Raw genomic sequence first — 25,789 nt, forward strand, 5'->3', positions numbered from 1 at the left:
CTGGCAATATGTTCAAACTGTATAAAAGACAAACCTGATCATTGTCTCTTTAGACTTGTGCTGAACGAACCCCGGTTCTACGCTGGGCTGCTGTTACGCTCTTGTCTCTTGTTTACAAGCAATAAATACCGGACTCAGATATTGTGGCGACTCAGGACTTGTTTCTTGATTCTTACCTCCGAAGAGCTAAAGTACAGAGTGGTAAATCCTAGACTTCCACCACAGGAGGTACATGGGGGGTTTTGAGGGAGGGACTGGTTGGGAGAATAACCAATGACTATGCGCCGCTTGCTTTGGACGGTGCTCCTGTTCAGGGAATGAAGGCCATGTAAGGCCAATAAATTTGATCAATGATCATACTAATCAACAGGTTTGTCTCGTCATCATATGGATACAATGAATAAGGGGCCTCACTCCCAGTTTCAGGTCACCACACCTTTGGGGTCTCTTGTATAAAATATGTGTCTCTCAAACAGGTTTCGTGAGATTGGTAAGACTGCAGATGCATTCAGGAGATAGGAGTGTGTAGGGGTGGGGCGAATGGGTGGAAGGAAGGGCTACAGTCTAAAGAATGAGCGAGAAAGTCAGAGGGAGGAAGACTTGTTTGTAAGAGTGGCAGGAGGAGATTCTTCTGAACTGTGAGTAGTCGGCTGGCTGTTTGTTTCCATGCAAATAAATGTTGCAAATGGGGTAGTTTGTGTGCAATATTGGTTTGTGTGTAGTTTCTTTATGATGAAATGACAAATGTTGATTTGTTTGTACTTTCTATTATGTATTTGCACAACTATTTGCATGTTCCTGAGTGCCATGGGCAGTTATTAATCAACTCAGAAAGGCAATGTTTGTCATTAAATCATTACATTCAGGAAAGACTCTTTGAGATCTGAAGACACTTCAGAGGAAGAGAAAGAGGAGGTGATTCCACAAGGAAAGCTTTAGGAGATTAAGCTAAAGGAAGAGTGACATCTAGGCGCTGTGTGTGTGTGGGGGGGGCATGCTGGTGTGTGAGGGCGGGGTAGGGGTGCGGCGCTGGCTGACCCTAGCCACGGGGCTGCTGGAATGCCTATGTTTTGCGGGAGCCCTGTTCGGCTGGGCCTCCCTGGTGTTCGTCCTGAAGACGGAGGGCTATTTCAGCTACCTGTGTGTGAACGCCACAGGGGTCAACAGCACACAGGTCCTAGGTCAGTGACCTCACCACACACCCACACTCACTGACTCACTCACTCACTCTGTCATTCATAACAAAAAACTCTTTCTCTCAGACTGCAGTGGGCAGGATGAACAGTTCTCCCTCATCTTCACCATCGCCACATTCCTGAACAACTTCCTGCTGCTGCCCAGCGGCTTCATCTTTGACCACTTTGGCACCACGGTGCTCAGGCTGATGGCAATGTGAGTCTGACACAACTTTGTTCATAAAGACCTAATCAAGCTTGTTTATCTAGTGACCATTGTGTTAATAACTAAAAAGTTTAATAAGTTGACAGTTTTCAATATCTCCCTGAGACAACATGTCCTGGTGCAATTTTTATGAAGCCTGCAGTCACAACACTAGTATGACTAAAGTTACGCATTGTCTCCTGCTTGATTGATGGAATCATCTCATGGAGACGTCAGGTTTTGTTAAAATGCTGTGAGGAATTTGTTTTGACCTATTCATACCATCTGTACAGATGATTTGCTTGATTTGTTGTCTCAAGCATCCTTTATCTGATGGAGACTTCAGGCAACTTTTGTTAGAATGCCATTAAGGAGTTTGTTTTGGCCTAATCTCGGATCCCATAATCTCATCTCTTGGTTGACTTTGACAGAGAGAGAATTCAAAGTTTGGATTCTCAGAGGGTAGTACAGGAATGACTTAGAAAGGAGTTTGGGACATGCAGCAGCAAGAACATGCTTCAATGTTCGCGACCACAATAACCAAACAGCTCTACACATAGGCGCCGAGTTCCATTCATCATTGGGGGGGGCAGAAACGGGCAGTTTTTCAATAGGTCTACATTTCATAAGACAGAGCAGCCTGTCAATACTGTATACCTCGGCTACAGTGAGAATAAACTGAGGCAGCTAGATGGTTTCCCCAACGCGCCTGCATGCTCAGTCAGACCTTCCCTTTTCTGCACAATATGATAAAAGTGAAGTTGAAAAGACGCGTGGCCTGCTAAAAGCTTAACTCACCACGATGATTAGTTAGGCAATTCTCTAAAGATAGCTTACTCAAGAAGCGCCAATCCATGCACATGACAATTACTATTATTGTGTCAGTGTGCTTCGCCATTGCACTCAGCGCACGCTGTGGGAACTCCAAGGTAATCAATGCATGTCACGCCTGAGGTTGCTGTCTGGTGACTCTGGCGCCCACCTCTGGCTATACGGGTCAGTGGCCTCCCAATCGACCCTGAATCGTCACACCTGTGTGTTCTGTCCCCTGTTTGTATATCTAGCCTGTGTGTTCCCCATGTCTTTGTCTGAGATTCTCCCTGTCTGCTTCACCAGTCTCAGTGATGATCCCGTCCTCCGTATTATTCCACTTGTTAAGTGTGTACCTTTTTTTAACGGAGCTCGTTTTGCCGTTTGGTCCCCGTGTTTGTTTGTACCCCATTCCCCACTTATCTCTCCGCACTTGGGTCCACCACACTACCACCCACCCTAACAATGCATTAATGTTCCAGCACATGGAAACGGGCCAACTATATCTCACCAGTGTTAGTGGGCTAATCAAAGCACAGTTATATCACAGGCTTTCCTTTGACAGACCAGATCTCTTTTCTCAACAGTTCAATTGCGTTGATTGTTGATTTGTCACAGCCTAATATTGTATTGTTGTTGTCTGGTTGTTTTAACTTCCTCAACAGATCACTGTACACCACTGGTAACTTGTTAGTAGCCTTCTCCAGTGCAAGTAAAAACCTTCCCTTATCTTCAATACTGTTTAGTATGTACCCCAACGTTTTGAGATCATGATGATGACGTAACATGGTCAGACACCATGGAGTTTTAAAATGTACTAAAGCTTTCTGCTTTGTCTGTCAGCTCTGTCTGCCCTTCTCTACCCGGCACTCTCCTTCATTGCGGTCGGTGGCGTCTTGCTTCTGGTCTCCAACATACAGGTAGGCCCAGTCGCCACTGAACCCAGGGTGTTACCATAGCTACCCCCAAGGTGTTCTTTATGAGGTTCTATCATGATCTCTGTCTCCTACATAAACATAGGCTGGAGAGCTACATAAACATAGGCTAGAGTCCTCAGGCTAGAGAGCTTATTTCCTCAAACAAAGATCAATATGTTGGTCGAATTACTACTAAGAACTATCAAAGTGCAAACGTAATCTGAGGTTTGAGCCCAATTTGTGCTCTAGGCCAATTTTCAAAATTCACAATATTGTGCGCAAACACCTCTGGAGATGGAGAACGCTTTGATACGTTTGTATGTCATCAGTCTGAGGAATAGATAACCATGATGGCACGAGAAACACACACGCAAATGCAAACACACACATACTCACTTACACACACACACGAGGTAAACTGCTCGCTCTCTTCCCGTAGGTTGGAAACCTGTTTTGCTCCCATCGCTCCACCATCATCACTCTGTACAATGGAGCCTTCGACTCCTCTTCTGCCCTCTTCTTCATCATCAAGGTAAGAGTAAGACACACACACATGCACACGCACAATCACACTATTTCACTCACATATTGTATTGATCTCTCAGACATTTCTATTATTTTTCATGACCTCAGATGATGATGATAATAATTCCACTCCTGTCTCTTCCTTCCTTTAGTTGCTGTTTGAGGCTGGGGTTTCTCTCCGAGCATCCTTTCTCTTCTTGTCCGCGTATGCCGTCATACACTTGGTCAGGACCTTCCTACTGTTACCCAAGAAGCACATCCCTTACCCCCTACCTGAGGGCTACACATATGGGTAAGCAGATCCCACAATGCCTTGAGGGCCCATCTGATCTCCCTCTCTGACCTGAATGAGTTCAAGTTTTTACCTCAACCATAGTAGGTTTACTGGTTCCCTGGGGGCAGAACATTACATGTATGGTAGAAGTGCTTACTGCCCCAGTCCATTGTTCCCTAGGGGCAGAGAGTAAAATCACAAAAGGTGGAAAAAAGTACTTACTGCCCAAAAGGCAGAACTCAGAAGGGTAGATAGCCCATGGTTCCCCGGGGACAGAAAACTACAATCACAATGTTTCCCTGAGGGAAGACGACATCAAAAGTAGCTAGCTAGATTACCCACCAGATAACTAACTATACACCTTAGTGTTAACTTTTTTGTCTGGATAGTTAGCTAACAACTCATCAAATAATTTGCCACCAAGGTAGGTCAATCGAGGGTGAGATTCTGGGATCCAAGACTAGGCCAAAACAAACAAATCAGATAAAGGAGGAATTTGTTTTCGCCTAATCATGGTAACATCTGTACAGATGATTTGCTTGATTGATATTGCCTTTATCATGGTCTGCCACAAGCATGACAGTAGCACCTTCCTCCTCCACCTCCTCTCCTCCAGCATTTGTGGGAATCTCCACTTGAACAACCTGGGCGTAGACCCACTCCCGACTTGGTGGACATTGTTGTCATGAAGAATACACACTAGTGTGGCCTTACCAAGAGTAAATTTGTGTACATATTGGTTTCACCATTGAGAAATTACACCACTTTTTATGCATAATCCCCCTATTTCACGGTCAGTGACCTCGCCAAACAGACACACACACATACATACACAGACACTTCTCTGCTTGTCTCTCAGACTGCAGTGGGCAGTAAACAGTTCTCCCTCATTTTCATCATCGCCAATAACTTCCTGCTTCTGCCCAATGGCTTCAGGCTGATGGGAATGTGAGTCTGACACAACATTGTTTATATAGTGTTGTTTAGAAACATACCGTTTTGTGGCAGTTATTGCATGCAAAGGATTGTCCACCAAAAATGCACAGTTGACAGTCGCTGTACAGAGGATAGGACCGGAGAAAGAGTGAACATACCAAGAAGAGACTCGATTTAGAGAGAGAAAAACATTGCCCCCAACGCACCTCCCCCTCCCCCAAATGAAATAGGCTAATCTATATTTCGGGACACTTGCTTCACCCTGCCTTGCTTCAGCCTACGCAAAGTTAAATGGTTAAGAATTAGTCTTTGTCAGTGGGAGTTCATGCTTGATTCTTACTAGTTATAACTGTAGTAGTTGGCCATAGTGACCAGAGATAAAGAGAGAGAAGCCAGGGAGAAAAAAGGAATGGAGAGAGAGAATAAAGTTTGAGTTTCATGTTGTTCCTTTGACAGGATGAACTGTGGACAGAGGGGGACCGTCAGCCCAGAGCCGGCAGCAGCCAATGGCAGCATGCAGGATGATGCTGTGACCGAGGTCACACCCAATAACAACAGGAAAACAGAAAATGAAGGTGTGTTTGTGGATTTACCTCAATATAAATTGGATGATTATTGATTAGCAAAGTTGCACAAATAGCTGTTTACATTTATTTAAATGGAACAATTACTATGAGGTTAAAGTAGAGATTCAGTTCTGATATGATGGTATTTGTGTACATATTGGTTTCACCATTCAGACATTTTTAACACTTTTTATGCATAGTGCTCTTTTAGGGTACCCAAAAGTAATGGAATAATTGGTGTTTCTGTTAAATCAGTTCCGTCACATCATTCGTGCAGGCATAAGAGAGCTGTCAATGTGTAGTATAGATTCTAGGCTTTGAATTTGCGTATGGAGTTTGCTATTGGTGTCTGTCACCAAAGAGGTGTCAATGAAAGTCAAGGAAGCCATTATTAAGCTGAAAAATCAGACATAGCCAAAATCGTAGGCTTGCCAAAATCAACAGTTGGGAACATCATTAAAAAGAAACGCACTGGTGAGCTCAGCTATCACAAACGGGCGGGCAAGGAAGACTTCCACAATGGATGAAAAAAGCCAACATAACTGTCCCACAGATCAGAAACACTCTCCAGGAGGTAGGCGTGAATGTATCAGAAACTACCATCTGCATAATACATCACCAGCCGAACTACAGACGCTTCACTGAAGGGTGAAAACAATTAGTTAACCTCAAAAAGGATGGCCAGGTTGAGTTTGCTAAAAAGCCTGCAGAGGTCTGGAAAAAAGTATTGAGGACAGATAACATTAATATTATCTTGGTGTGAGTGATTGCAAGGGGAAAGTTTGGAGAAAAAAGAATCTGCCCAAGATTTACAGCAAAAATATTCATCTGTGAAATATGGTGCTCGGCTACAGAGCGGTAAAGGTAACAGCCCCTCCTTATCAGCAAACACTGGTCAGTCCCCAAACCCCAGCCTGATCAATCCATTCTTCAACCTCTGCTGACCGCTTGGCACCTCCATCTCTGTGTGTTTCAGTTGTTACCCAGTCGTTTCTCTCTCTCTCTCTCTCTCTCTCAGAGCGTAGTTTCCGGGATTGTGTCCTGTCCAAGTTTTTCATGTTTCACCTGGTCTGGCTGTCTGTCATGCAGCTACGACACTTACTGTTCATTGGGTTAGGGTCAGAGAAGGACCTCAGGATCTAACTGTGCCATATTTAGATTTACCTTTATTTGCTTTACTCCAGTTTAGTTTTTCCCTTTTTTCAAACCCCGTCCTCATTGGCTCTGTTTTTACCTCCAGTAAGCACGTACATCAATGCGTTTGCAGTGACCCAGCTGTGTGGGGGGCTTTTTGCCCCTTTGAATGGCCTCATCATGGACCGACACAAGGGCAAGTCCAGGGCCCCAGGTACCAACCATACACCTACAACACAACACAACACAACAGAACACAACACACACACACACACACCAAGCCTCACCCTCCGAATCATAAGCACTATCCAAACTCTCACCATACACCAGATCTAAGAAGCAGGCTGTCGTTTGAGTATTGTTGAATTCTCTGACTCTGTTATTTATCTGTGTGTGGACAGGCGATGGAATGGAGGAAATCGACAGGTTATGTACTGTGACGTTAATCCTATCTGTGTGTGTGTGTGTGCGTGCGTGCATGCGTGCGTGTGTGTTTGTGTGTGTGTGCAGGAGAGAGCGAGCGGGAGGCAGACCTGCAGTCATCGGTGCTCTCTCTGTCTCTGACGGCGCTGCAGTGCGTCCTGTTCTCCATCTGTGCCGCCACGCCCGTCCTCCCTGTGCAGTACCTCACCTTCATACTGCAGGTCGTCAACCGCTCCTTCCTATACGGAGGCAACGCTGCGTTCATCAGCATTGCGTAAGTCACACACACACACACACACACACACACACTGCTTACTTACTGCTGCTTATGGTAGTCCATCGTGGCCAATGATTGACTACTGTTTGTGGGTCCGTTGTTGACTGTATAGTCCAATGTGGGATGCACACTATCTGCCACAGGCAGGGCATATGAAGGCCTGACCCACTGGGGCAGGTGTGTTAGGATTGGTGGTGAGGTGAACCCAAGTGTGGATGAATACTCAGACAGAAGACCTAGTAGAAAATAAAGAATGTATTTAATGAGAGGGTTGGCGCAAGGCACAAAAACATATACTGGAATAAAGGGTAAAATAAAGGTGGAGAAAACCAGGCTCCATCAACAAAGGTACACATTTAATAAGTGGACTAAGAAATAATGGTATAGGGCAACGGGGTAACAATCTGATACAGACTGGCAGACAGGTTACTCACAGACAGGCAGAGAGAATCTCCGACAAAGACATAGGGAACACACAGGCTATATATAACAAACACAGGACAGGACAAACAGGTGATAGCAATCCTGATGATTAGGAGAGCACTGGCACCGGACCGCCAGAGGGGGGCACCAGAGTCACCAGACAGCAACCTCAGGCGTGACACAGGTGCAGCCATGGACATCTTTCTTCTCTGCCTCCTTGCGAGGTAGTGTTTGGCTTCTCTCCTCTGCTAGCTGTACTCCTTGGTGGCAGGGTGGAGTGATCTGCAGCAGCAGCCTCCAGGGTGGTAGGGTTCATACCGCAATTCTTTAGGGAAGTCTTCAGTTGGTCCTTCAGCCGCTTTTTCTGACCACCTGCGGAGCGACGGCCCAGTTGTAACTGTCCGTATAAGAACTTCTGTAGCAGACGGTCAACTGGCATCCGGATGGCATTGAAGTGACCGTTAAACTCAAGTCTTAGATTGCCAGATGGAATGTAGAATAGTTAGTATAGAAGTTTGATTTAAATCCTATATTGCAAACGATGACTTAGAGGCTCCCTACTGATAGTCTCGCCAAATGTAATGAACACATTACAGATAGATTACTCTGTTAAGTGTTGTGGCCACCAACGAGAGCACCACACTAGACTCTTTGAATGTCAGATTAGTCGGGAATCAATTATACAAATAACCAGTTAATAACCAGTCTACTCGCATGCTATATACAACGCCTCACACGCCAAAACAGACACCTTAACCATATTTGTGCGTTGAACATTGAATCATTGAAAGATATATCTAAGGATAACCGGGCCAAAATCATTCAAAGCGACGTGCTAGCAGATTATCCTAGCATACAGATTTCACCATAGCATTCTCAGACAAATGAGAGAAGCGTGATCATCAATTCAGAGGATTTATTTAGACAAGGGAAATATAAGCTATTTAGCTTTGTTCAAGTCATACAATCAAAAGTGTGAACATAACATCTAAAACATACCATCGTAGTCGAAGATTCTGGGAATGTAATTGATTGAAAATAAGATTGTCTAATAAGACTATACATGCTAACTCACATAGGAGATCGGACAAGTCTCCTCGAAGTGAGATTCTGGAAACAATTTATGCCATCCCTAGACCAAGTGGGATTTCTACCAAGAATGGATCTTTCATCAAGACAGCCAGAGTCAAGAGTCAAGCCTCTTCTCAAGAAACCAATTCTTGACCCGTCTGCTGTCCATAACTACAGACCAGTATCCCTTCTCTCCTTCTTATCTAAAACCCTTGAACGTGCTGTCTCTAACCAACTGTCTAACTACCTCCTTCAGAACAACCTCCTTGACCTTCACCAATCCGGCTTTAAGGCTGGGCACTCTACTGAGACTGCTCTCCTTGCTGTCACGGAGGCCCTCCACTCTGCTCGAGCTTCCTCCCTCTCCTCTGTTCTCATTCTTCTGGACCTGTCCGCTGCATTCGACACAGTAAACCACCCGATCCTTCTCTCCACCCTCTCAGAATTGGGCATCTCTGGCTCTGCACTCTCCTGGTTTGCATCATACCTGTCCGATCACTCTTACCAGGTGTCCTCTCCACGAGCCCACACCACTGGGGTCCCCCGGGGCTCTGTCCTAGGGCCCTTACTGTTCTTGCCCTTACTTGGCTCGGTAATTTCCTCACACGGTTTCTCCTACCACAGCTACGCAGATGACACTCAACTCTTTCTCTCATTGCCCCCTTCTGACTCACAGTTGGCAACATGTGTCTCTGTGTGTCTTACAGACATTTCTGCTTGGATGTCAGCCCACCACCTCAAGCTCAACCTTAACACGACTGAGCTGCTCTTCCTCCCAGGGAAAGCCTGCCCTCTCCAAGACTTCTCCATCACAGTAGATAACTCTAGCAGCTCACATTAGACCCAAGACCCTGGTGCTTGCGTACCGGGCGGCAAAGAGAACAGCCCCTCCCTACACGCAAGCAATGGTCAGCCCCCAAACCCCTGCCCAATCACTCTGCTCTTCCACCTCGGCTGGCCGCCTGGCACTGCTGCCTCTACGTGGATGCAGGAGCCGCACTACTCTGTAACGTCTTTTCACTGTCCTGGCGCCCCGCTGGTGGAATGAGCTTCTCACTGCTGTCATGACTGCAGAGTCACTACCAATCTTCCACCGTAGATTGAAGACCCATGTCTTCAGGCTACATCTTAACGGTCCCTCCTAAAGACCTCTTCACCCCCACTACCCTCCTGTACAAGTTTCTCACCTGTTAATAAAAAAAACAATAAAAAAAACATTCCTTCTTCTAGCATTGTGACTGCCTATGGCCCCTGGTCTGAGCCTTACTTTATCTTATGATGACTGATGGATAGATGATTCACTTACTTAAACAAATGTATTTCTTGTGAGTCGCTTTGGATAAAGGCGTCTGATAAATGCCATAACTGTAAAATGTAAATGTTATCAAATAGGGGACACCTTCTGGCAAGTTATATCAACAATAGCATTCATTTCATAAACAGTGTTTTCCACAGGACTTCAGCTGGATCCGTAGCTAGTGGTGGAGAAACCATTTACATTCCAATTCCAATTGTAATGAGCTGATTGACCATTTGGCTGTGGAACGTTATTAAAGATACACATCAAAATACTGGAAAGAAACATCACACAAGAATGCAAATGACATCAAAATACTATTCATAAAACACACGTTAAAATAAGATCAAATATGACTATAAACCCATCTATGAAACATTCAAATATCAAAATACAGAAAAAGGGGTGTAACGATTTGATCGCAGACAGGATGTCTGCTAGGTGTGCTGATTCGTCTATGACACAATAAACCCAAAACACTTGTAAAGTGATCACAGTTGATCAAGGCATTCCCTTTAGCTCACAAACACAGAGAGAAATTCACATTTAAACACAATATGTAAATAGAATATAATGGTCACCATTTTAGCCAAGGACTGTCATCATATTTTCAGACCAGTTTACTTATCAGCCTGTTTTCAAATCCATCTACAGCATGACCGAGCCATCTGAGTTGGTGGTGGGTGACGGTCGCCTCTATGCTCGTACAGGTGGATTTCTGTAGGGTCTCTGAGTGTGACACATGGTCCTGCTAGGTCAGTTTCCGAATGCGCTGGAGGCATTTCATGTGAAAGGACTCAAGCTGTTTCAGGTGGCGGCTATAGACTGTCCAAGTTGCACATCCATACAAAAGTGTGGATATGCATACTGCCTGGTAGACTGCAACTTTGGTGTGTAGGTGCAAGTTGTGGTTGTTGAAGACCTTTTTCCTCAGCCACCAAAAGGATGATGTTTGATCCTGTTCTGCACATCCTGGTCAATGCAGTCTGCAGTCTTCTGAAAGGATGCTTCCAGTGTACTTGAAGTGTATTACAATGGCAAGTAGGGAATCTGAGATGGAGAACGTGAGTGGCTTCTGCGGGGGATCCGATGACCAATGGCATAGGACCTCTGTTTTAGGAATGTTGACAGAGAGCCCCATTCTGCTGTATGCTCTTCTGTTGAATGTGCCACAAGAGCGCAATTGTCCGCAGACTGCAACTCGAGTATGCGTACAGACTGAAGCTTTGTTGCTGCTTGGAGCCTCCTGATGTTGAAGAGGCTCCCATCCAACCCAGGGTTGTCCAGGGTTAACCCGCTCTCATCTTCCATGTCCTGGTGCAACAGTGTTGTAACACACAGGAGGAAGATGTTGAAGAGGATTGGTGCAAGAACACAGCCTTGCCTCACACCAGAGCCTACTCCAGATGGGTCAGATTCTTGTCCACCTACTGTTACCCTGGCCATCTTCACATCGTGGAACTGTCGCAGGATGTTGACAAATTTCCTCGGGCAGCTATACTGAAGTAGGACCTTCCAAAGGAGATCACGGTGTACTGTGTCGCTTTAGAGAGGTCCACAAAGGCCATGAGCAGATTTAGCTTTTGTTCACAGCACTTTTCCTGCAGTTGGCGTGTGGTGAAAATCATATCCACAATGCTCTTGTTCTTCCGGAAGTCACACTGGGATTCTGGATGCAGGTCTTCAGTGATGATGGTAATGAGTCTGCGGAGCATGATTTTCGCGAGGACTTTGCCTGCAACTGAGAGCTGTGGCAACAGCCTGTGCTGTTGCCGCAGATGGATGCTACCCTCGCCTTTGTCTTCCTGGACTTACCCACAAGGCAGTGGAACAGTGGTTGGCCGATGCCAGCCCTGCACATCGCATCTCCTGGGACCACTGCAGCTCAGAGATCCCCTGCCAAGTTAGCCTGGGGCTGTGAGGATACTCATTTACTGTGTGTGGCCCCAAGGATGCCTGGCAGGAGTCTTGGTGAAGGAGAGCCTGTGTACTGGCAAAGGAAAACTTACACACAAAGCTGCTTCCTGGTTCACCACAAGGGCTAGCCAGCGGCAGCAAGCTATGAACGAGAGGACAACTGCACTAGACGCATTACAACACCCTGTGTGCCTGACACACACACACACACACACACACACAGTTCACGTTGAAATGATGAAAAGTTCAATATGTTATTGTGTAAAAGTTCAAAGTTGTTATTGTGGAAGTGGGGAGATCACACAATACAAACACTATATTCAAGGATGAAAGTGGGAAAATCCTATTATTCACACACATGTACACTACACACAATGTACACACAGTTAACATTCACATCATACACACCAGATGTTTGCAAACATATACATGTTTCAACAGGATAGACCATCACACCTGGTTCATACCTTTGCACTGGAGGTCAATTAAATTATCTCTCCCTTCTTCTCTCTTGTCTTCCTCCCCACTCTCCTGTAACCCTTTGCCCCCCCCCCCTCTCTCTCTTTCTCTCTCTCTGTTTAGTTTCCCTGCCTGTCACTTTGGTAAGCTCTACGGCTTGATGTTCGCCCTGTCTGCATTCGTGGCCCTGCTGCAGTACCCCTTCTTCATCCTGACCGAAGGAATACTGGGAGGGGACCCGCTATACGTGAGTGAAGCTACCTGTTACTATCACTAGAGCACTACCTTGATTAGAGCTCCCAGTAACATTTACCATTCACACCAGAGACAGCATCAACTTGGCCATCACTAGTAAGTAGAGAGAGCGGTAGTAGTAAACCTATATTTTCTGTCTCTCTGTTTCCACTGCTCCTTCCCTCCATCTCTCTCTATCTCTCTGCCTGCAGCTGAACATAGCCCTGGCCCTTCTCACTCTGCTGGCCTTCATCCATCCTGTCAACGTCTACCTGCACTGTCGTGGCCTGGCCGCCCTGAGGACTATACCCCAGGAAGCCATAACCGCCTCCTAGCCCAGCTCTAAAAAGGGAACACACACTTACACAGCCATCTCAGCATCACTGAGCTGCCTCCTTTCTATGTGTTGTTTGGATAATAGCTGATTTTAATCAGAGTGGGTACAATCTTACACCTCTTTTGGCTAAATCCAAAGCTGAATAAGTTCTGTGTAGAGGCCTTTCATTTCATTCAGAGAACACACTTTCACATACAAACATACTTTCTCCCCAGACCCTGAAATTGCAGTGTTATGCTAGTCTCGTTATAATTGTCACGCCTTTGTTTGTAAATCGGACACGATCAAGAAAAAGATTACCCTCCCCCATCAGTTCAACTCCTGGCGAGAAAGGCAGAGTCAGATATTTTTAGTGATGAAAAGGACACTATTGAGAGGCTGTGTTGGTAAAAATGACAACCGTTATTAACAATGAATTTGGCCACATCTCTCTTCAATGTCTTCCACTGCAGAAGCATGTCTTTTTTTCCATATAGCCCACTGGAAATGAACATTTTTACAATAGCGGACATGTACAGTATTCCCCTTTCGCTCATTCCATATTGCCGCAAATACAAACAGCCTTTTGGACTTAATACATGAGGCTCTCAAAATGCTAATTAATACAAATGCAATATGCACAAATCATCAATATAAGTTGCACGGTTCAACCAACTGCAGCCATGTATGTTCTCCAAACTATGGGGAAAGCCAATGAACATGGCGTTATTTCTATCACCTGGATAACTATCATTCATATTCCCCAGGTTGATCGTTAGGTTTCGGCTATTTACATACCCATCCATGACCCTCAATATTTCCCACTCTACACCCATCATGAGGTTGCTACACCCGAGGCAATAAATTAAAGTTTATAATGCAAGTGCACAGGAGGAAAGTAACATTGAAGTAATCAAGGTGACAGTGACACATTCCGTAACCTCCTGCACACTCTTGCATCCCCCTCCGGTTCTCTCACAAGAGAACACGAAAAAATTACCCTCAGGAAAAGATTACCCTCCCCCATCAATATTACATCAGCCTTACTTTGACTAAAGTGTGTAAATAGTGAGATTTGTATTGCTTGGATCTCTTTTGTAATGACACAGGTCTGGTTGATACAGTTGAGACTATCACCAGTAGGCAAAATCTTGATGTTATGTAATCTTGCTTTGTACACACATTTTTAATCATAATGCCATTGCTTATTTGAGAGGTGCCGTCAATCTTCCATGAAAGAACGGAATTTGTTAAATGAAGAACTGAAGAAGTGCGATCATTAGAATTGGTTTTCTCCAGTGGCTAGATGAATTGTCACACTTTTGTTAAATATGAATGTCAAATACGCTACAATCCGCCCACCTCCCCCCCATAATAATTGTGCGTATGCCTTCTGTACAACCTTAAATAAACACTTTTCTGCATCTTTATTTCTGCATCAGTTCTATCTTTATCAACATGTCATACACAATACACAATAAACTCACAGCAGGCCTTGTCCTTTAGATGTATTTTAGATTACCCTTAAATGTGCCGGGGGCATCAAGCCACCTGTTTTATGCTGATTTTCTCCTACTGTTTAATGTCTCAGTTTTTCAGTTTACAACAGACTCTAATCTTGTGTTGTCCTCTTTAAGTTTATCTGTCTGAGCCCCTAAAAAATAGACTCCAGTTTCTGAATTCGTCATTGTATTTATTGTTTATATTGCTTTGTATTGTTGTGTTGTGAAGCACCTTGTGACATTTGTCTACGTAACAATTTGTCTATGAGTAACAATTTCAAATAATTTCATTCACTGACTTGAATGAGTTGAAGTTTTTACTTCAACCCTAGTTGGTTTACTGGTTCCCTGGCGGCAGACATTACATGCATGGTAGAAATGCTTACTGCCCCAGTTCATTGTTCCTTAGGGGCAGAGTGTAAAATCACAAAAGATAAGTCCTTACTGCCCCAAAGGCAGAATTCAGAAGGGTAGATAGCCCAAGGTTCCCTGGGGACAGAACACTACAATCACCATGTTTCCCTGAGGGAAGATGACATAAAAAGTAACTAGCTAGATAACCCACCAGATACCTAACTATACACCTTAGTGTTAACTTTTTTGTCTGGCTAGTTAGCAAACAACTTAGCAAATAGGTTGCCAACAAGGTAGGTCAATCGAGGTCAATCAAGAGATAAGACTCTGGGATCCATGATTAGGCCAAAACAAACAAATCAGATAAAGGATGCTTGAGAAAAATAAATTAAGCAAATCACCTGTACCATGATTAAAAATTGTGTGAACACAGCCCTGAGCTAAATGTAAAATGAGTGGAGAATGACAGCTGATGAGCAGCATAGCAACAGAAAGAAGACAGAGAGAGAATTCATAGTTTGGAATCTCAGAGGATGGTACAGGAATGACTTTGAAAGGAGGCAGGAACGTGCAGCAGTAAGGTCATCTTTCAAGACGAGTTCCACGGTATGGCACATTATTTGACTCTCTAACAGGGCAGGTAGTTCAAAAAGGCAGGCAGATAATCCGAAAAGGTGTCGGCAAAAAGGCAAAGGCAAGTCAAAAGCACACTCAGAGATCAAAAACCAGGAATACTTTTCACAAGGAAATGCTGGGACGTATGCCACAAAAGTACAAAGATAAACTGGCACAGAGACATTGGGACGTATGCCACAAAGATAAACTGACACAGAGACAGAGGAACACACAGACTAAATACACAAGGAAGGATGATGAGGAACAGGTGAGGCCAATTAGGGCAGAGTAGACATTCACACAGGCAGGAAACACACAAGGGCAGGTGGTGAAGTGTCTGAAATGAGAGACAAGGTGAGTAACACAAAAATAAACTGGAAACAATAAATGGATAACATGAAACAACAACAAACATAACCTAAGAAACAGGACGAGACATTACACCCCAAGTATTTCACCATTTCTCACCAAGTTTCTCATTTTAATATTGTAGGTCGAATTAGCTGTGTGAGTCCAGCGTCATTGTATATCAGTCATGCAGCACACACAGCTACATATACAGAGAACCAAGCCATTGAAATTTCAATCAAAAGCATTATGATGCGTTTATACGAGTCTCTGTCTCTCTGGATTATCACTGGAGATGCTTCTCCTGGTTTTAGATCAAAGCCCAGATTGTTTAAAAGGATGCTCCACCTTTGGCCCTGATGTCGACTGTAATAGGTTAGCCCAAACTGTTTTTCGTTACATATTTTGCTGAGATACTGAGTAGTCCCATTTGGGACCCCTTTGGCACAGAGTAGATGCAGCACAACAGCATGTAGATGCAGATGCAGCATGTCTAGTCAGAAAATATATTTAGTTTCTCTCTTCACTGTAAACCCCCAGGCATTGCTAACACAGATATATTGAGTTATATTGATATATCCTACACTTTTGGAATAATTCTTTATGTGGTACTGACACAACCATTCAAGTGGGAAGTGAGGTGTCCTTAACTTTTTAAGTTAAATTACCAACTTTTAAGTAAATGTAGCATATTGCTTTTGAGTGACAATATGCATTTATTTATCTATTTAGTACTCCTAACAAAACAAAGTTTGTAAATTAAGCATTACTTTGCTAGTAGTTCTAATTTAAAATCAATCACAGTATAATACAACTAGATCTTTTGAGTAGTATCAACTCAAATCATTCAACATAATTGTATTGTATAACAGATTTTTAAGTAATTGTAAACTTAATGCACTTTTTGTGTGTTAGACTTAAAAATATGTTACTGATTATTTGTGTTACAGTTCATGAAATTCATCTTTCAAAAGAAGCATATTGTTTAGATTTTCAGAATAGAAATGCCTACAAATTCAAACTTTTCAGATCAAAGGTTGCTACCATTACACTGTAAAACATGACTCAGGGGATTAGTAAAGATAACTCTCAAAAGTCTATGATTTTGACAAAGAAAATTGAAGTTTAAATCTTTGCATAAATAATATTTCTTTTTAGTACATGCATCTACTAATAAATATGATGTTTCATTTACTTACAGTACCAGTCAAAAGTTTGGACACAAACTTGCCAAGAGTGTGCAAAGCTGTCATCAAAGCAAAAGGTGTCTACTTTGAAAATCTAAAATCTAAAACATATTCTGGTTTGTTTAACACTTTTTTGTTTAATTCCATATCGGTTCCTTCATAGTTTTGATATCTTCAATATTAATCTACAATGTAGAAAATAAGAAAAACCATTGAATGAGAAGGTGTGTCCAAACTTTTGACTGGTACTGTATGTGTACAGTGTTTGTAACCCTTTTGAGTTTTCATGCTTCCAGTTTTTAATCCCGCTCCTGTACTGTTAAATCAATACATGTTATTTACATACTTTCTTTTCAAAGTATTCAGTCATTTCGGTGAGGTAAAACCTTGAGTTGTTGCACTGGAGTTGTGCATATATGCTATAATCACTGTGTATTACAGTCATAGTACACTGTTTATGAGAAATAATCTTTACAATTAATACAGTTCCAATGCAAATAGTAAAGTTTCAATAAATTTCATTTTCCATGTTACAGAGGGGAAAAACTTGTAACGAGGGCAACACACTAGACTTTGAATATCAATTTGAGCTCGGAATCAAATAACTAGTTTGAGTAAGAGTCATCACCTGACATGCTGTATGTCAGAAATATCCTTCCCAATTATGAGATACGATTCGAAATTGCAGAAATCTCAAGGCTAGTTCTAGCAGTATATCCGAGCAGATAGCATTCTCGGATAATAATTGAGCGTCGTACCATCAATTCAGGAGATGTATTTCGACAAGAAATTCATGGAAGCAATCCAGCTTAATTCAGTCATACAATCAAAACTGTGAACATACTAAATATGAACATACCGTAAAAGGCAAACAGATGTCATCTGTAACACAGCTCTTTCCTTGAGTTGTTCTCAAAGGTAGGCTACTTATTGATACAGAACCACTGGAACAGGGATGTAACAATTAAAGCTTGGCTATTAAACACGTGTTACTTGAAGCAACTCAACTATAAAATCAGTTGCTGTATTAAGACAACACTCGCCCAGTGACTCACTACCATGAGAGAGATGAATGGAACGTGAGATCAAGTCATGACGTGTTTTCACGCTAGCCTTGTGGTGCACTGGACAGCACAAAACCTGCATAAGAAGCACGCTACTTAATTTCAACTCCTGTGAAAGGGTCAAGGCTAGGAATATAACAAGCAGCAATACATTATGCTATTCCAGCAACAGATACAATCTGATCGACATAAAAGAAAATGAATATTTGTTCAAGAGACAATTAACCAATCATTAGATAATAGATTGTAAGCATTAATGCAAAACTTTTCAATTAAGCAATCATTTCGGCATCTTTCTCTTGCTGCTTTACCCAACTAAGCTTTTCGTGACCAAAGTTATCGAGTTGTAGTTTCAATTCCTGAATGCTCTCCTTATAGGATTTTTTGCTTAGCAGTAATGCTTTTAGCACATCATATGCATTGTTTTCCACAGAGGCTTGTTCAGTAATCAGCAGACTCATCGTATTAAGATCCTCCTATAGTATTTTGACATCTTGCTCCTTGGCAAGATTCTTCTGTTGGTGTCTGTTAAGCAGATAAGCAATGACGTGTAGAATTAGCTTTTTCTCTGACTTGCTCCTATGAACACAAATTGTTTGCCAACAGTCAAGGATTTAATTCTCTGATGAATTAGCTGTAAGAAGCTTCTTGTCTTTTTTGTTCAATTTCAGCAATGTAGTTTTAACAATCACATTAGCACATAACTCAGTCAATTCATGCACGTCTTTATTTCTTGCCATTATATTCATTCCACGTGGTGAGTGATTACCTTAAACTATCAAAGCACGGTTTATATCAGTCTGGCTTAGTTTATAATGCTATTCAATGCAGAGTTTTGCTCACAAACAATGCGATTATAATACCCGAGCCATGGACCAATACAACAAAATACATGAATTAATTTAAAGATTAAGAAGATTGCTCACCATAACTAAGAAAAAAACAACTGTCCCACAGATCAGGAACACTCCCATCTACCATCCGCCGAATACATCACCAGCCAAACTACAGACGCTTCACTGCAAGGTGCAAACCACTAGTTATCCTCAAAAAGGATGCTCAGTTTACAGTTTGCTAAAAAGTACCTAAAAAGCCTGCAGAGGTCTGGAAAAAGGTCTTGTGGACAGATCAGATGAATATTATCATGGACCAGAGTGATTGGAAGAGGAAAGTTTGGATAAAAAAGAATCTCCCCAAGGTTGACAGCATCTCATCTGTGAATCATGGTGCTCATCTACATAGCAGTAAAAAGAACAGCCCTTCTCTATCTGCAAATGGTGGTCAGTCCCCAAACCCCGTCCCGCTCACTCCGTTCTTCAACCTCTGCTGGCCACTTGGCACCATCTCTCAAGGACGTAGTGGTCACTCTGCTCAGTCATGGCTCTTCTCTGTCTTGGAGCCCCAATGGTGGAATGAGCTTCCCGCCACTGTCAGGAGGCAGAATCACTTCCTATCTTCAGGCGTAGACTAAAGATATATCTCTTTAGGGTACATCTAGGTTCCTCCTCCTCAGACGCCCACCTTACCAGAACTTGGAAAAAAACAAAGAAACCAAAAAAAACTTCATGATATGACAATGACAAAACATATTGTTATAGCAACTAGGGGGGAGTTTTTCAAGACCAAACAGTGGAAAGGTCTTGACTGGCCAAGTCAATCTTCAGATTTTATATCCAATTGAGCATTTAATTTCCTAATGATGATAAGATTTTATGCAAAAAAACCTCAAATGAAACAACAACTGAAGATGGCTGCAGTACAGGCCTGGCAGAGCATCACCAGAGAAGATACCCGGTGCCCAATGGGTTGCACACATCAGGCAGTTATTGCATGCAAAGGATTGTCCACCAAATACTAAACATGAAACAAACAAACAAAAAATACTAAACATTTGATAAATCTGTCCCATTACTTTTAGGTACCAGGGGGGGGGGGGCTATGGGGGACTATGCATAAAACAAGGTGTAATTTCTGAATGGTGAAACCAATATGTACAAAATACCATCAAATTGAAGCTGAGAATCTCGACATTAACCTCATGGTAATTGTTTGTTTTCAATGTCGAGCCAAAAGAAGAAAAAATGCTTCACTTTCCTATTACTTACACAGGGCACTATCTATCTATCAATCTATCTATCGATCTAGAGTGACACTTTTATCCAGAACAACTTACAAGTACATCACAGTCATCGTAAGCAAAACCTTCCATAAGAATAGGTGCCACCGGCAGTCACAGTTCTAGAGAAAGGAAGAAAACAAGTTGGGGTTTTTTTATGCAAAAGTTCAGGTGCTGTACAAGTGGATATGTTTGGGAAGTGTTAGGAGGTGTAGTGGTCTGGGGAGGAGGAGCCCAGGTGTAGTCTAAAGAGACATAGGTCTTTAGTCCTGACAGTGGTGGGAAGCCTTTTCCACCAGTGGGGCGCAAAGACAAAGAAGAGCCGCAACTGCGTTGAATGACCATTAAGTCCTTGTAGAGATTGCGGTGCCAAACAGCAGAGGTGGAAGAATGGAGTGATCGTGCTGGGGTTTGGGATTGACCATTGCTTGCAGATAGGGAAGGGCTGTCCCCTACATTTACATTCACGGCATTTAGCAGACGCCTTTATCCAAAGCGACTTACAACAAATACATTTCTGAGTCATCTATCCCAGTGTTTCTCAATCTTTTTTCAGTCCCTTTGCATGAATGGAAAATCTCAAGGAACCCCAATATATATATATTTTATTTTTTTTAATGTTGATTATCATTAGAATACACACACTGTCTCTGACGAACAACTACTCTTACACGCACGCATACACACACACACTATTCTCGCAGGAATGGATGACAGACACACACGTAGCTCCTGGTCCACAGCTCTCAGGCGCTCTCTGTACGTCCGCTACGTTCCACGGTAAAGTCCGATGTTTCCATTGAAATGGTTTTGGGTTCTTTGTTTTGTTAGGAACACTGGGATATTTCATTTTTATTTCGTTTTTATTCGTCTGGGAACGTTGTCTTTTTTCGCCTCAAACAGTGGACGTCTCCCGCGTATTCTCTTTGATCGTGTCAGAGCGGGCGCGGTTTTGAATAATTCCAAAGCCGCGCTCATACGTCCGCTACGTTCCACGGTAAAGTCCGATCGTTTCCATTGAAATAGTTTTGGGTTCTTTGTTTTGTTAGGAACACTGGGATATTTCATTTTTATTTAGTTTTTATTCCTCTGGGAACCCTGTCTTTTTTCGCCTCAAACAGTGGACCTCTCCCGCGTATTCTCTTTGATCGTGTTAGAGCGGGCGCTGTTTTGAATAATTCCAAATCCGCGCTCATACGTCCGCTACGTTCCAAGGTAAACTCTGATCGTTTCCATTGAAATGGTTTTGGGTTCCTTGTTTTGTGAGGAACTCATTTTTATTCATTTTTCCGCTGGGAACCCTGTCTTTTTTCGCCTCAAACAGTGGATCTCTCCCGCGTATTCTCTTTGATCGTGTTAGAGCGGGCGCTGTTTTGAATAATTCCAAAGCCGCGCTCATACGTCCGCTACTTCCACGGTAAAGTCCGATCGTTTCCATTGAAATGGTTTTGGGTTCGTTGTTTTGTTAGGAACACTGGGATATTTCATTTTTATTTCGTTTTTATTCCTCTGGGAACCCTGTCTTTTTTCGCCTCAAACAGTGGATCTCTCCCGCGTATTCTCTTTGATCGTGTTAGACCGGGCGCTGTTTTGAATAATTCCAAAGCCGCGTCCACTACGTTCCAAGGTAAACTCCGATCGTTTCCATTGAAATGGTTTTGGGTTCCTTGTTTTGTGAGGACCTCATTTATATTTATTATTCCTCAGGGAACCCTGTCTTTTTTCTCCTCAAATAGTGGACCTCTCCCGCGTATTCTCTTTGATCATGTTAGAGCGGGCGCTGTGTTGAATAATTCCAAAGCCGCGTTCATGCGTCCGCTGGGATATTTCATTTTTATTTCGTTTTTATTCCTCTGGGAACCTTGTCTTTTTTCGCCTCAAACAGTGGACCTCTCCCGCGTATTCTCTTTGATCGTGTTAGAGCGGGCGCTGTTTTGAATAATTCCAAAGCCGCGCTCATACGTCCGCTACGTTCCACGGTAAAGTCCGATCGTTTCCATTGAAATGGTTTTGGGTTCCTTGTTTTGTGAGGAACTCATTTTTATTCATTTTTCCGCTGGGAACCCTGTCTTTTTTCGCCTCAAACAGTGGACCTCTCCCGCGTATTTTCGCCTCAAACAGTGGACCTCTCCCGCGACTTTAACGGTCGCGCCTTTATGAAATTAACTATGTCCACTGCCCTGTCCAGTACATCTGAAAGATATTTCGGTAAAGTCTTGGCAACCAGTGCCTCCCTGTGAAGGAAACAATGCGTTGTGCGAACATTTTGGTTTTGCGCTCTGATCCTGCTGATGAAACCTTTGACATTGCCGGTCATCGCAGCAGTGCCATCGGTGCAGACACTGATACAATTTTTCCAACTTAGACCTCTCTGTTCAAGGTACTCTGTTGTGACACGGTATATTTCCTCTCCCGTTGTTTTGTGCGGCAAACACTTGCAAAATAAACAATTCTCACGAATTTCTCCTCCATCAATAAATCTCACAAATCCCAAAAGTTGTGCGTGGCCACTCACGTCTGTTGATTCATCAACTTGAGGAGAGAATTTCCCATATAGCCTTATTTTCTCTAAGACCACGTCTTCTATGTCTGCCGACATGTCATTTATACGCCTTCCAATGGTAGAGTTCGAAAGTGTTACCTTTGCGATCTCTTTAGCTGCTTGTGGGCCTATCATTTTGTTTACAATAGCCATGCAGGCTGGCATTATTACTGATTTGGCAATGGTGTGAGGCTTTTTAGCCTTAGCTATTATTTCGGCTACCAGATAGCTAGCCTCCAGTGCATTGTTTGAGACTTTCGCACACTTGAACATCACCTGCTCCTGTCGGCTGTGTTCGCTTTTCAAACGAACAAAGTATTCCCTACTTTGGTTGGCATGTGATGGGTGATTGGTTGTCAGATGTCTTTTCAACTTGCTGGGTACCATTGCCTGGTTGGACAATTTCATACCACATAACAGGCACAGGGGGAGAGGACATGACAGCTCTCCAGTGAAGATGAATCCAAACGTGAGGTAATTGTCATCATACTGTCGTTTCTTCATCTTGCTGGAGGTGCCTACCTCCTTCACTGACTGAGCACACGGTGACGATGTTGAGGGCTCAGATTCAGATATATCAGACTGTGGAGCTTTTCTTTTCAAAAACTTGTCCATGCTGCTGGCTAATTAACCGCTACACAACGCTATGACAACTCATCCGATATCGCGCGCTGTAAATAAAAGTATTTGCCTACGTCATGCAGCCTACTTTCCAAACACTGATTGCAGCGTCGGTAGGCTACTAGAAAATTAATCCGAACTATTTTCTCTGATGTGTGCCTCGATTTACTTAACTGTATGATACAGCTAAAAGAAAGATTCCAAAATGATGCATTCATTTATTTCAATTTCACTATATTAGCCTAGTGTCAGCCACGTTTCTGCGGCACCCCTAAGGATGCCAGACGGCACCCCTGTTGAGAAACACTGATCTATCCAACAGTCATCATAAGACAAAGTAATCAATGCTCACACCAGGGGCCATTGGCAGTCGTAATGCCAGAAGCCAAGTATTATTATTATTTTTTTATTAACAGAAGAGAACTTGTACAGAGGGGAAGTGGGGGTGAAGAGGTCTCAAGGGTTGGGGTTAGGGTTAGTACAGGGGGGGTAGTGGGGGTGAAGAGGTCTTTAGGAGGGACTGTTAAGATGTAGCCTGAAGAGATGGGATTTCAATCTACGGCGGAAGATCGGTACTGACTCTGCAGTCCTGACAGTGGTGGGAAGCTCATTCCACCAGCAGGGCGCCAGGACAGTGAAAAGCCGTGACCGAGTGGCACGGCCGCTGCATCCACATAGAGGCGGCGATGCAAGGCTGGCAGCCGAGGTGGAAGAGCGGAGTGATCGTGCAGGGGTTTGGGGACTAACCATTGCTTGCAAGTAGGGAGGGGGTGTTCCCTTTGCCACTCGGTAGGCGAGCACCAGGGTTTTGAATCTGATGCGAGCTGCAACCGGGAGCCAGTGGAGGGTGCGGAAGAGGGGCGTGACATGGGAGAATTTGGGGAGATTGAACACCAGTTGAACGGCAGCGTTCTGGATGATCTGCAGAGGCCTGATGGCGGAGTCGGGGAGTCCGGCCAAGAGTGCGTTGCAGTAGTCAAGGTGAGAGATTACAAGTGTTTGGACAACAGTTGTGCTGCTTCTCTGGTGAGGAATGGACGTATCCTTCTGATGTTGTAGAGGAAGAATCTACAGGAGCGTGCTGTCGCTGTGATGTTTGCCACACAGGATAAGTGGTTTGTCAAGGATCATCCCAAGGTTCTTGGCTGTATGGGAGGAGGTCACAGTAGAGTTCTCTTCTGTGATGGAGAAGTCTTGGAGAAGGCAGGCTTTCCCAGGGAGGAAGAGCAGCTCAGTCTTGTCAAGGTTGAGCTTGAGGTGGTGGGCTGATATCCACGGAGAAATGTCTGCAAGACATGCCGAGACACGTGTTGCCACCTGTGAGTCAGAAGGGGGGAAAGAGCGACTGACCGACGGCGGACCTTTAATGCCCTGTCGCGACCACCAGGGTCTTGAATCTGATTTGAGCTGGTACTGGGAGCCAGTGAAGGATCCAGTGTTTTGATCACGAGTTGTGCTGCTTCTCTCATGAGGAATGGCCGTATCCTCTGACAGTTGAAGAGGAAGTATATATAGGAGCAGGCCATTGCTGTGATGTTGGCTGCACAGAACAGTTAGCTCCAGGATCACCCCAAGATTCTTGGCTGTCTGGGGGGGGGGCACAGTGGAGGTCTCAACAGTGATGGAAAGGTTTTGGAGTGGGCAGGCTTTCTCATGGAGGAAGAGTAGCTCCATCTAGGAAGAGCAGCTCTGTCTTTTGATCTGGGAATATTACTAATGTTGTATGTTTTATCAAAGTTGATTTGACCAGTCTCTGTCTCTCTCTCTTTCTCTCAGAGCGTAGTTTCCGGAACAGTTTTCTGTCCAAGTTCTACATGTTTCACATGGTCTGGCTGTCTGTCATGCAGCTGCGACACTATCGTCACACTCAACCGCATGCTACAGCGACTGACCGAGGGCGGACCATCCCTGGGTAACCACACACACACACACACACACACACACACACACTACGCACAATGAGTGTTGGCTCTGTTTGTCCCTCCAGTGAGCCTGTACATCAATGCGTTTGCAGGACCCAGCTGTGTGGGGTGCTGTTCGCCCCTTTGAATGGCCTGATCATGGACCGACATAAGGGCATGGCCAGGGCCCCAGGTACCAACCATACACCTACAGTACAACCACTAAAACCCTACACAACACACACACACGCACGCGCACACGCACACACACGCACAGGCTTCAGAAAGTATTCAGACCCCTTCACTTTTTCCACATTTTGTTGTGTTATAGACTCAATTTAAAATGGATTAAAACATGTTTTGCCATCAATCCACACACAATACCCCATAATGACAAAGTGAAAACACGTTTTTAGAAAGTTAATCATAATTTTCTTTTGATCCTGACAAACTCCCCAGTCCCTGCCGGTGACAAACATACCCATAACATGATGCAGCTACCACTGTTCTTCACACGATGGACGGTGTGGAAACAGCATTGCATGTGCTGGATTTCCACTAAATTTAATGCTTTGTAGTA

General features: G+C 43.8%; 1 protein-coding gene across 1 annotated transcript; it reads left to right on the forward strand.

Moving 5' to 3' along the window:
• Positions 1-994: 994 nt before the first annotated feature.
• Positions 995-14,372, forward strand: LOC310816444 (equilibrative nucleobase transporter 1-like; the record flags this gene model as incomplete). Its single annotated transcript, XM_083686647.1, has 11 exons — positions 995-1,181; positions 1,263-1,392; positions 2,856-2,902; positions 3,034-3,110; positions 3,547-3,639; positions 3,785-3,924; positions 5,299-5,417; positions 6,649-6,756; positions 7,053-7,239; positions 12,533-12,656; positions 12,856-14,372. 11 exons carry the CDS (start codon positions 995-997, stop codon positions 12,976-12,978), a joined length of 1,335 nt encoding a protein of 444 aa, XP_083542773.1. The 3' UTR covers positions 12,979-14,372.
• Between the last annotated feature and the right edge of the window lie 11,417 nt (positions 14,373-25,789).

The sequence above is a fragment of the Argentina silus genome (genome assembly GCF_951799395.1).
Source record: "Argentina silus genome assembly, chromosome: 15".
Lineage (NCBI taxonomy): Eukaryota > Metazoa > Chordata > Actinopteri > Argentiniformes > Argentinidae > Argentina > Argentina silus.